Source organism: Asterias rubens, chromosome 8, assembly GCF_902459465.1.
Source record: "Asterias rubens chromosome 8, eAstRub1.3, whole genome shotgun sequence".
NCBI lineage: Eukaryota > Metazoa > Echinodermata > Asteroidea > Forcipulatida > Asteriidae > Asterias > Asterias rubens.
In genome coordinates, this window is record NC_047069.1 from 15,119,232 (window position 1) to 15,133,105 (window position 13,874).

Sequence of the window (13,874 nt, forward strand, 5' to 3'; positions counted from 1 at the left end):
TCTGGCATGTGAAATATCTGCTTTAAAGCGGATATACGTTTTTTATTGATCAGGCCGATTTAAAAAGCTTGGCAACAATTACGTACAACTACATTATAGCCTAGTTACTGGATTATTGGGGTGCCCAAATTCGACCAGCGTAAATGTGTGACTGGTTCTTTTGACGTTACATTCTTACACCATATGGTGTATCAGCTCTTTTTTTAAGGGTTCACTAACAGGCCTGATTATTATTATGCGATAGTATGTGTGTTGTAATCTTTCATAAGTCCTTTTCACATTGTATTTCTTATCCCGGTGGACAGCCCTGGGAGGCCCCGGTAGTTTTTTTCCTCCCATTTTTACCCCACTCACTTCCACAATGTGTTCGTCTAGGTTCCTATTCCAAGGGGTTCCAGCTTAAACATTTCAAGAATACCCCAGGGTTTTACCGCGTATCCCTACTCCAGAGCAGGGGTGGCTATTCCCCAGGGTTTGCCCATTTGCTGGGGTAGACCAGGGGTAAAGCTTTCCGAGTGTGAAAGGGCCGGCTGTTTATTGTGAAAGAGTAGTGTGAAAAGGGGCTTTGAGTAAATAGAATTAGCAAAATTGCAAACTGCTTACCACCCAAAAGGCTTAAAGGCAGTGGACACTATTGGTAATTACTCAAAATAATTATAAGCATAAAACCTTTCTTGGTGACGAGTAATGGGGAGAGGTTGATGGTATAGAGAAACAGCTCCCTCTGAAGTGCCATAGTTTTTGAGAAAAAAGTAATTTTCCACGACTTTGATTTCGAGACCTCAGATTTAGAACTTGAGGTCTCGAAATCAACCATCTAAACGCACACAACTTCATGTGACAAGTGTGTTTGTTTCTCTCATTATTATCTCGCAAGTTCAATGACTGATTGAGCTCAAATTTTCACAGGTTTGTCATTTTATGCATATGTTGAGATACACCAAGAGAGAAGACTGGTCTTTGAGAATTACCAATAGTGTCCACTGCCTTTAATGACACATTACAAAATACATCAAAAGCATCCCTTGAAATCAACACTGGACCACCAGCCCGGGGGCAGTGATTTTAGCATCGGGGCTAGTAAACTCAAGAGCGGACAAAGCCCGGTGGTCTGGTGCATTTAAATTCAATAATAATAAGCTACCTCTTTGTGAAAAATCTTTGTGAAAAAATCAGATAATTTCTTTTAATTCTCTTGAGTATCACAGTATGTACATATTTAAAGACACTGGAAACTATTGGTAATTGTCAAAGTCAAAGACCAGTCTTATCAGTTGGTGTAACTCAACGTATGCATAAAATCCCAGTGGGGGCACTATGTGGATTGGGTTTTCAGTCCCCACCTGACTGCGTGGGTTTTCCCTGGAATAATTCTCTCACATCTTAAACTGAAACTTCCTTCCTTGTCTTCTCTCCATTGGGATCTTGGCTTTTCTGGGAGTCCTTGGCTTCACAACCAGAATAAATTAATAATAAAATAATAATAATATTTCTCTGTATGTTTGGTTGAACAGCTTGTGGGTGGAGAGTTTGACTTGGAGTCCAACTTCGTCATTGAAGATCCTGAGAATATCAACCATCTCCTGGAGCTTATTGATCACTGTGAGGAGAAACTACAGGTGAGGAAACAGTTCAACATCTGGAGGGCTCAAATCTTAGAGTGATTTATAGTGACGGACCAGTAAACACATGATTGGACAAGTCTGGCGGTCTTGTGTTTTCCAATTGAATAATAATACTTCAGTGTGTAATAGCTTGGAGAAAAACAAATTATGTTCAGATGTTGACTTTGATTCTGATGTACCTTTCAATGCTGTTGAGTAATAAAGTAAATTATAACACACCTCTGGCCTGTTCTGTATTCTGGTTGGCTGAAACACGGCCACATGGGACCAACTAATATAGTCTAGTGATCGCGCGCACGTGTTTTGCGGGAATGGTACCCGGGTCACAGGTGGGCACTAGTCTTTGAAAATAGTGCCTGGTTACAGCACCCTCTCAACTTGAACCGTGAACAGCAACTACAAAACTTCCTTTCTTTTCCAGATTTCTGTTCTTATTTAAGACCGAGGTGTGTTATAAACCATATATTGACTAACATAATTCGGTAACTAGTGTACGTCTATTTCCCCTCAGCCTGTGGGTGAGTGACCAGAAGAGGGGGCCTATATAGGTCCCTCTTCTAGTCACTCATAGTCACTCAAAGTCCCGAGGGGGAATAGACGTACACTTGTTACCGAATTATGCCAGTCAATATGTGGTTTATAACACACCTCGATCTTAAGTCCCTCGGGGGAATAGACGTACACTTGTTACCTCATTGCCAGTCAACATGTGTATACTATTCCTGAAAATGCTGTATCACAATGAACATGTTACGTACGTATGTATGTACGACATTTGAGTACCACACTTGCCATGGAGCTCAACTTCAAAATATTGTGAGTTTCAAGTAATAATCGCAATAATTAATACTTTCATCTTCACCGGCATTGAAGCTTTCATAGTGTGGATAATAGTAACTACACTAGTTAACTTGCAGGCACAGTCTTGTGTAAATCTACACATGTACTTTTGGAGGAAGTGTTGGCTGTGAAAAAGAGCTGTTGTGGTATTGCATTTCGAGTGGTATACTCCTGCTCGTCTTCAGGATAAGGCCGGACAGCTGCCCCTGATGATGCTGGGGCCAAGTAGGGAACAGCATGGATCCATCCAGCCCCCCACAGTATCCTCAGCAGTCCAGAATTCTTCTGCCTAAAGATAGCATTCTCTTAAAGATGGGAAGAAACTGTTTAAAACGTAAAGAGCACAACGGCTGAGTCGACAGTCCTCCCAAAAGAGATTTAGGTTTAGTTTGATACACTTACTTGACTTCCTACTTTCATTTTGTTTTCATGTATAGCATGCACCACGGGAAAAAAAAAAAAACATTTTAGTTTTACAAATATTTCCCTTGTTTCATTTTGATTCTGGGATTGTACAGAAAGTCTGGTCCAGTGTAGATTTTAAGCCCGTATACAACAATCCTTATGGTATTGTAGACTTTCTTTAAAGGGAAGGTACACTATTGGTAATTGTCAAAGACCGGTGTTCTCACTTGGTGTATCTCAACAAATGCATAAAATAACAAATCATTGAAAATTTTTGCTCAATTGGTCATCGGAGTTGGGAGAAAATGATGAAAGAAAAAACACCCTTGTTGGACGAATTTGTGGGCTCCAGATAGGAATAAAAGACTTCTAGCTGGAAGTCTTTTATTGTTTTAGTGAGAAATTACCTCTATTTCAAAATCTATGCTACTTCAGAGGGAGCTGTTTCTCACAATGCTTTATACTATCAACAGCTCTTCAATGCTCGTTACCAAGTCAGTTTTTAAGTTAATATGTGTTTTGAGTAATTACCAAACGTGTACGTTCCCTTTAAATAAATTGAGCCCTGTGACTTGATATTCAAAAGTACAATGTCCAGCAGCTTTTATCAGGATTCTTGTTTTTGCAGCATTCTCTCTAAGCAGTGGTCCGTTGGCCAAACACCCAAGGACCAGTCAAAATTCACTCCATTTGGTCCGGCTGCAATCCGAGCCATATCTCGTTGGGCCCCCGCAATACAGCCCCCGTTCCCCCTTCAATGTTGGCTCTCATTGGGCGGTCTGCGCTGCCATCAAGGAAGGGGGAGAGAATGTTTATAGTCATGTTGCGAATGGGTGGCCCAAGATTGTGGCTTGCTCAGTGTTTAAAAGCATATCTATTTCATTTGAAATAGTAAAAAAGCGGGTGGGCTAGTTTAATGACAAGCTGACTGGTCCTGCTGTCTAGTCACTGAAAAAGTGAATGGCAAACCCTGGTCTTTGTATTGTAACACACAGTTTGTGCTTGAACCGTACATTAACTATAAATTCAATTCTAGCACATGGCGTTATGACAGGCATGACAAATACATAGTGTTCAGTTATTGATGATGCAGAGTTTATACGATCCCATTTACAATTTAAATTAATCGATTCAAAACTCATTTTGGATGAACACAATAATGTGAATCAGTGATGAGTGATTAAGTTCAATAGGTGTGTGGTATGTATTACCAAGTGTTCACCACGTGGCTTGTACAGTGTAGTTAAAAATGTTGTCTGGACCAGAATTTTTTTAACATGACCAGAAACAAAATGCTTCGTCCTTCGGATAGGTAGTAAAGCCGTTGGTCCCATGTGGTGTGTAACGCATGTAAAAGAACCCAAATGTACTTATTGAAAAGAGAAGGGGTTTGCCCGGTTTTCTTGACTTTGCCTGCTAAATGCACCATAGCACCTTGTAAACCCTTATACATGTAGGTTGTTACATAATTGGGTCTCAGAATTCATCACTTCAATAACCTATCTTTCTGTAGGTTTGTATACACTCAGCGCCTTGATTACCTTGTTGGTAGATGCGTGCGCTACATATAAGACTTTGATATTATTACTATTATTGTTATTATTATTATTATTATTAATATTATTATTATTATTATTATTATTATTATTATTATTAAATTATTATTATTATTATTATTATTTATAGGTACTACAATTTAACTCTGTATTCTGTTTTTTTTAATGTTTTTATTTTTATTTTTTACAAAGCACTGTGCAATTCAGCCTTTGTGCTGCAAGGAGTGTTCTGAATAAACTAACCATCATTAATAATAATAGTAGTACTTCATTACTCAATAGAATGGAAAGGTTTATTATGTATGGATTTTTTCAGAGTCAAAGTCAACATTTGAATATAAATTTGTTTTGTCCAAGATATTACACAGTGAGGTATTACTGTTCAATTAAAACAACACAAGACCGGCCGTGGACTGACGGGCTTGTCCGGTCATGTGTTTACTGGCCCGACACTAAGCAGCTAAGACAACTGGCCTCGGGCCTGTGGTCAAGTTAAAAAAAAAATAAAAAATAAAAAAAGCCCTGCATAGCGTATGTGCATTTAAAGACAGTGGACACTATTGGTAATTGTCAAAGATCAGTCTTCTCACTTGGTGTATCTCATTATATACATAAAATAACAAACCTGTGAAAATTTGAGCTCAATCGGTCGTCGAAGTTGCGAGATAATAATGAACGAAACAACACCCTTTTCACACGGCATTGTGTGCTTTCAGATGCTTGATTTCGAGACCTCAAGTTCTAAATCCGAGGTCTCAAAATTCATGGAAAATTACGTCTTTCTCAAAAACTACATCACTTCAGAGGGAGCCGTTTCTCACAATGTTTTATATTACCAACCTCGCCCCATTACTCATTACCAATTAAAGTGTTATGCTAATAATTATTTGGAGTAATTACCAGTAGTGTCCACTGCCTTTAAACTTACTAACTGTTGTAAGTTTGCTGTTTCACTTTCGTCACTGTTTTCATAAAGAGCGACATACATTTAGCTTAAATGTTAAAATAATAATTAGTAAACGAAGGGGGCGTCTATCTCAACAATTTGCTTTTGCATTTTCCCAAGTAAAATTCAGCAAGACCACAGGGGTTGTAGCTGAAAATGTTTAATGGACCAAAATTGATTTTACAAGACAGACTCTAAAGGGGTAAAGACATTTTATAAACATATGAATTGTTTTAGTTGAACAAATTAAAGGAACACGTTGCCTTGGATCGGTCGAGTTGGTCTTTAAAAAGTGTTTGTAACCGTCTGTTATAAAATGCATATGATTAGAAAGATGTTGTAAAAGTAGGATACAATGATTCACACAAACATGCCTCGAAATTGCACGGTTTTCCTTTTACCTCGTTGACTAACACGGTCGGCCATTTATGGGAGTCAAATTTTTGACTCGCATAAATGGCCAACCGTGTTAGTTTGCAAAGTAAAAGGAAAACCACGCGATTTCAAGGCACATTTGTGTGGATTACCGGTTCTACTTTTAAAACATCTTTCCAATCATATGCATTTTATAACAAACGGTTACAAACGCTTTTTATAGACCAACTCGACCGATCCAAGGCAACGTGTTCCTTTAAACACTAAGGAAGGATTTTTATTTGTCTTATAAGTGAGTGTACTTTCATACCTCGGACTTGTCTAGTCCTGATTTTATTGGCTTAAAACTAGAACCACTGACCTCAGGCCTGTGATCCAGTGTAAAATTCAAGTCCTGTATTGCAATATTCAGAAAAATGTAGAAATGTACATGTTTGTTGAAATGTCTTAATGTTTTCACAAAGATCAACTTACATTAAAGGCAGTGGACACTATTGGTAATTACTCAAAATAATTGGTAACATAAAACCTTACTTAGTAACAAGTAATGGGGAGAGGTTGGTAGTATAAAACATTGTGAGAAACGGCTCCCTCTGAAGTGGAGTAGTTTTCGAGAAGGAAGTAATTTTCCATGAATTTGATTTTGAGACCTCAGATTTAGAATTTGAGGTCTCGAAATCAAGCATCTGAAAACACACGACTTCGTATGACAAGGGTGTTTCTTCTTTCATTATCTCGCATCTTCGACGACTGATTGAGTTCGAATTTTCACAGTGTTTATTATTTTATGCATATGTTGAAATACAGCAAGTGAGAAGACTGGTCTTTGACAATTACCCATAGTGTCCAATGTGTTTAAGGCTCGCCTAATCTCATGACATGCATGTTCATTTCCTCTAGAAGCTTGTTTTTTAAATGCCAAATCACTTTTTGGTTTCACGAAGAGACCATTAGTATGGAAATAAGTCAATACTTGAAAAAAATTTTTTGTTAGAAATTGGAAAGAGAAAGTAGAACATTATTAGAAACAGAAATCCAGTTGCTCATTAGTTTAATAGATGCAGTACCCGCTGCTAAAATAAAGGATTCAAACTGCCTCAAGCTACTGGGCTAGCTCGGTAGTCTTGTTGGTAAGACACTGCTCTAGATTTGCAAAATCCATCGGTTCGAATCCCACCAGAGTAATATGCCTGTAAAAAATAATCACAGAACTTGGGGAAAGTACAGAGTATAAAGTGCTAGCACACATCGGTGTAAGGGTAAAACCAAAATTAATAAATGCTCATTAGGCCAAGTAAAAAAAAAAACATGTTTCGCGTCCCCGCCCGCTTCCTTTTTACAGGCCGCCTCCTTTTTTATTTTATTTTTTATTTTATTTTTTTATGCACATTTTTTATTTTATTTTTTTAAATTTTTTTTAATAGGGTTATTTTAAATGATCTCAGCAAAAACAATCTGAATGTCTTGTCTGAATGCCTCGACTAAATTGTTTCATTTATGTTTTGTGTATTTCATCAGTAGAAAAAACAATGGATATTTGACATTTTAACAAAGAATGGCGGCCATCTTGAAATAAAAAATAAAAAATAAAAAGTCCCTCTTCCTCCTTTTTTTGAAAAACCCGGATGTGAAACATGTTTTTTTTTTTACTCGGCCTTAGTTGTTCTTGTATTATTCTTTCCTCTTTCTGAAGGCTGAGATATGGAGCATGTTTATTGCCATCTTGAGAAAGAGTCTTCTGAATCTCCAAGCGTGTACCGAGGTCTCCCTCATCCAGAAGCTTGTCAACAAACTACAGTCATGTGATGAAATGCTGTCCGGTATGTATACAAATATTGTACTTAATGGAAGAGTGCAGCAAACCCTAAAGCCCGGTTCATACTTCCTGTGAATGCAAATGCGAATTTTGACATCACAGGCCGTTTTCGTAGCGAATGTTTCGCAGCAGTTGAGCACATTTCAACTGCTGTGGATTATTCGTTGCAAATTTGTGGCGTCAATATTCACTTGGCATTCGAATTTGCAAGAAGTATGAACCGGGCTTAATCCTCCCAGATCCTTCTCACCTCTTGCAGATGCTGAATACACCTGCGAAATTTGCTACAACTTCTTCCAATTTTGGGGCAGTTTCTACCATTTTTGGGGCAATTTCTGTGTGTACATTTGGCACCTATAAGTGGGAACAGGATAGGGTTGTGTACGATGCGTCGTGCATGGGGTCAATATCCTCTTCGTTGAAACGAAGGATTCAGAAGGACCAAGGGCTGTAGGCTAAAATAACTCAATTTGCTCTTCGGCTGGGCTGGTATTCCAATCCTGTCTTAGGCCAAACATTTTGGTTTGAAGTGGCATAGGAGAGGCGGGCTACTGGATGATTGAGGTCACCTGTACATTTAGGTTGAGGTCACCAGTAGGCAAAAGAGCCTGGGGAGTATGGGTTTTAAATGTTCGGTGAACAAATCATTTCTTTCAGCCATCCCACCACGTGCATATTGTACACGAAGCTTTCGTACTGTACACAACCTGGCATGCGTGGGGCCGGTTTCACAAAGAGCTAAGATCTTAACTGTGTGTCGATCTTAATTGCTGCGCAAAGTGTAGTGTCACAATACAAAATACTGTGGCAACAACTCATCTTTTAAAGATGGATCTTTAGTGCTTTGTGAAATCGAGCCCCTGTATATCCAGTGTGTACTTTCTATGCAAACAGGTGTGCATACACTTAGGACTGCCAAATGACCTGAGGCCGTGATGTTGGACTTTCTGAATGATTAAATATCAGTTCATTTGCTCGATATTATCATTTTTTGGAGCAGGCCTGGAACTTCATGGAGATCAGGAGACCTTATAGACTTTAAGATTTTCCAATCGAAGTGTCCTTTGGAAAATGAAAATGGCCCTGCCCTCTTAAAAATGAAATTCCAGGCATGTTGGATTATTTATTAAAATTTTATTGATATCTGCTTAAAAGACTATTCATTTTGGTTTTTACCCATATACACCGATGTGTGTAAGAACTGTATACTCGATACTTACCCGAGTCCTGTGAAAAAAATCACAGGCATATTACTCGGGTGGGATTCGAACCCATGACCCTTGCAATTCTAGAGCAGTGTCATACCAACTAGACCACCGAGATTGCCTGGTGGCTAGTGGCAGTTCGAGTCCTACATGTATGTTACTTAAAAGACCTTTTCCGTGAAATATATAAATTGTACAATACCATGAATTGAAAAAGATTCCACATCGCTTGGCCCTCTAACACTACACGGTGCTTCACGTTGAGTATTACGTGAGTATTTCATCATCCAACCATAGATAGAGTTCCATTTCCCTGTCTTGCTTCTTCGGAGCTCTTTAATCTTTGCTTCTAACGCACTGAACCTTTTACAGCTCATTGTTGCTTATCTTCTTCTCTCTCCCCCCTCCCAGATCTATTGATGGAGATTCTTGGAGTGATTGCAAGCTACAGCATCTCGGTCAAGGAACTCAAACTCATCTTCAGCTTCCTGAAAGGTGACAGTGGAAGATGGGTAAGTTATACAGAAGGGAGTTACAGAGAGTGAGAGAAAGAGGAGCCCTACTTGAGGCAATGGATGGGGTGTCGTGGCTGAGTAGTCAAGCACACCGGACTTAAGCTGAGGGTCCAGTTTCACTGAGCTGCTTAAGTACATAAAGTAGCTTAGCACAGCAAAACTATGCTTACCAGAATAAGGTTACCACCAAACTGTGATGTCACATAGGCACACTATAACTGGTATCCTGCTAATTTCTGCTAAGCAGACAATTGTTCAGCATTATTTGTGGTTTATGCAACTCTTTGAAATTGGGCCCTGGTGTTTCTGATGAGTGGACTGTGGGACGAGTCCCAGTCTTGACACTTGTGTTCTTAAGCAAGACTCGTCACCATTATTGTTTCATCCTTTCGACGGGTGGTAAAGCCGTACTTGTTGACGTCCCTCGTGTCGTGTAATGCACATACAAATGAAAGCACACTTACTGTTAGGAGCAGTGGTTCACTCTGCGGTTTTTGGTATGGTTGACTGCAGGTGGCGCGACAGCACCCTGTAAACCATTATAAATATTTGGGTGTAATGTTTCGAACATAGCTACACATGCCTAGTAGAAAAACTAATGAGTGCTTTGAGACTCCCTGGGGTGTACAAGAACTGATGATGGATAATGGTCTCCTTTAATTATCCACAAAGATAATGACAGGCACTGGCCTTACAAACCCAGTGGTTTCATTGGATAAACATAATGATGCAAGACTACCAGTTCAATACTACACATTGAGTGCGTACGTTTTTTGGCATGCAAGGTCAAAGGTACAAGTGGCAGGAACCAGCAAGTTGTGAAGGCCGGTATCTGGGCCCAATTTTATAGAGCTGCTTAGCACAGAAATTTGCTTAGCATGAAATTTCTTCCAGTGGTAAAAACAGGATTACCAACCAAATTGCCATTTGTTGCATATTGCTTCTTACACCTATTCAGCTGTTGTTTGCTTATCCTGAAAATCACGTGGAAATTTGGTTGGCAATCCTTTTTTTATCAAGGCAAAAAATGTCATGCTAAGCAAATTTTTGTGCTTAGCAGCTCTATGAAATTGGGTCCTGGTGTTATTCATTACCCTAATGGTGTGACGTAAGATGTTCGGTGTAACTAGTACTATTTACGTTGGCCCCGTGAATTAAGCATTTCGCTTTGTCCTCCAGATGGTTGAATTTATTTGAAAGTGAAGCGAGGACTCCCTCGCTTTTTCAAAACACTCTGATCCCTAAGACCTAGATTTCATTAGGTAGCCATGCTTATGTTTGTACAGTACAAGTTTGTATGTTGAGAAGGGAAGAGGTATGATGAAGGATTGAAGGAATACTTTGGAACATGCTGAGAGATTATTGACTGAATAGTGAACCTGTGCTTTGACGTCATCATGCAACCATCCATGACAACGGGCCCAACTGATTTCTTCATTTTGGGTTTCTCAGCTGTGTTGTTGAAAAAATGAGAAACACAATACACAATCTATAATACAAGTAGGCCTGTCTTCTTTCACTTTTCTTTTTTCGTCAAATTGCAGTTGCATGCCTGTACTTTTTGTACGTACCCCTGTGTCTGTAACACTGTGTCCTTGAGCAAGACACTTAACCATTGCTTCGTCCTTCGGATGGGACGTAAAGCCGTTGGTCCCATGTGTTGTGTTAACGCATGTAAAAGAACCCAGTGCACTTATCGAAAAGAGTAGGGGTTCGCCCCGGTGTTCCTGGTTGTGGCTGCTTAATGCGCCGTAGCACCTTGTAAACCCTTATAAGGTGCTAAATAATTGGGTTTCAGAATTCATCACTGCAATAACCTATCTTTCTGAAAGTTTGTATATACTCAGCGCCTTGAGTACCTTGTTTGGTGGATACGTGCGCTATATAAGACTTCGATATTATTAGACGCTGCATACATTAATACAAATGATCAAAAGTGTAATAGCAGACAATAACTTCTCATTCCTGACAAATGTCTACATCTACAATGTACATGTATACATACTACATGTACGTGATGTATGTGGACTTTACTTTGCTAATTGGAAAGCAATTTTGCTCCTGTAAACAGAGAAACGTTAAATGGAGGCCAGTCACCTGAATGAGCGTACTGGAAAGTCATTGCTCCATGCACGTGCTTTGGTTGCATGCAGAGACTCATGACTTTAAATGACGCCCCATGCATCAACAAGATTAAACACACATAAATCCTTTGAATATAAGATGGAACACTCGCGAATGAAGCACATACATGTACATGACTTGAATTAGATCATACTTGCTACAAGTTGTCAACCATAAGTATGCCATTGTACATGTATGTAAAAGTATGATTGGAACTATCAAATCAACTATTTTTTAAATGCATATTATTTCTTGGCAACGAGAGACTGTTCAGAATACGCAATTAATTGACATAAGTTAGGCATCTGGTACTTTATTTATTTCTTCTTTACCCTGGGGAAACCTCTCAGTGAAACACTGTTTTTCAGAGGTACCCAGCAACTACATACACATTCAAATTAAAAAATAGTTTTAATATAAAAATATGTATATACAAATATTAATTAATATTAAAAACAGAAAAACAGCCAAATTTAAATAAAGACTATGGAAGACTATGGTACACACATGAAACCAACCATAATGCAAAACATAAAACTAAACACCAATCAAAGTTTTTCTACTGAGCAGCTGTTAATTTCCAATGCTCTTAGTTTTGTGCATGAAAATGTGAACAAATAGTTCAATATGATAGAAATTATGCCCTGTGCAAAAACAAAAAAGAGCCACAAGATTGGCTCTTGAACCTAAAATAATTGGCGAAAAAACAAAATCCCAACTGCACCAATTGTCGTCTTTTTTTTTTCTCGTTAAAGGAATTTATTAATGGCAATATAACAGTGTAAGAAGCTTATAAATCTTCACTGCGTAATAATGACCTTGGTCAGTGGCTGGCCGTTGTTAATGGACTAGCGATCATCCACTGACCCGGGCTTTACCGCGCTGTGAAGACAGGCTCTTAACACAGTCCCTAATTGAAACACTACTTTAGTTATTTATATTGATCTTTCCGGCCGGGTGGTTAGAATAATGGTTTGGGCCCATCCTGCACTTTGGCAGTATGAGTATGTGCGTGAACATTTTGAATACAAATTTACAAAATTAAACACAAGACCACAGAACTTGTCGGGTTGTTTCTACACAGTTAACGTAAGAACTGTTTTTATTAAAACGAAAATCACTAAGAGAAGATTCAGTTTTAAAGGCAGTGGACACTATTGGTAATTACTCAAAATAATTATTAACATAAAACCTTACTTGGTAACGAGTAATGGGGAGCTGTTGATAGTATAAAACATTGTGAGAAACGGCTCCCTCTGAAGTATTGTAGTTTTCGAGAAAGAAGTAATTTTCCACAAATTTGATTTCGAGACCTTGAATTAGATTTTAAGGTCTCGAAATCAAGCACCTGAAATCACACAACTTCCATGTGACCAGGGTGTTTTTTTCTTTCGCATTATTATCTCGCAACTTCGACGACCAATTGAGCTCAAATTTTCACAGGTTTATTATTTTATGCATTGATTGAGATACACCAAGTGAGAAGACTGTTCTTTGACAATTACAATTAGTGTCCAATGTCTTTGAAGTCATTGGACACTTTCTGAACAGAACAAAAATTAAAAGTTCACAGATTTACAAATAACTTACAGGGTTTACAGAAGGTATGGACTGAAAGAAAACCTGAAAAAAAACCACAAGAGCACCAGACTTGTCTTGAGTTTACTGGCCGGACGCTACAATTACTGGCCTGGGGCAAGCAGTCTAGTGTTAATTTTTTAAGCTCTGACGTACCATAGCACAGTGTCAAATTAAAGGATGTGGGTACTTTTTCAAAGTGTCCATAGATTTACATTTAAATTACAGGGTTTGAAGATAATGATAGTGGAAAGCTTCCCTTCAAATATTACTTACTGAGGTGCTGTAGTTTTTGAGAAATGAGTAAAACGTGAAAATACGTTTGTAAATGAGACCAAAATTATTTTCATGACATTGTTTTACTCATTTCCCAAAAACTACAGCACCTCAGCACGTAATATTTTCAGGGAAGCTTTATACTATCATTATCTTCAAACTGTGAAGTTTAGTGTACATCTGTGGACATTGTGTTTTTTGTCCTACAAAAAGTACACACACCCTTTAAAGGAAGGTTTTAACAACACAGCGTGTGTAGTGAACACAATAGCACTAGACACTTATGACATCACTTTTGCTAAAAATACCATGCTTCCAGATGTTCATTTTAATATTTCATATGTTGCTGTAAAATTGGTTTTTAAATTTCATGTTTATTTTTATATACTTGACAAATAAACCATGCAATTCAATTCAATTCAATTCTATAATGCTGTACAATAATTTAAAAAGGCCATGTAATTCTGTAAGATTAAACCAGGAAGGAAGTGGTAGCACTTTAAGACTAAATAATTACATACAAACTGCACTTTTATGCTTTCATAGCAACAACTACATTGTACTTTATCAGGTGCAAAGAAGTATTGTTGCCACAAAAGCTTAAATGCATTTA

The 13,874-nt window shown here is 38.3% G+C and overlaps 1 protein-coding gene across 1 annotated transcript in view; it reads left to right on the forward strand.

Moving 5' to 3' along the window:
• LOC117294009 (neurobeachin-like) overlaps positions 1-13,874 on the forward strand; it is a 115,597-nt gene that overhangs the window by 17,099 nt on the left and 84,624 nt on the right. Inside the window, exons 2-4 of the mRNA XM_033776524.1 lie at positions 1,515-1,619; positions 7,441-7,567; positions 9,180-9,280. Coding sequence (XP_033632415.1) covers positions 1,515-1,619; positions 7,441-7,567; positions 9,180-9,280 — 333 coding nt within the window. The remainder of the gene's footprint in view (positions 1-1,514; positions 1,620-7,440; positions 7,568-9,179; positions 9,281-13,874) is intronic.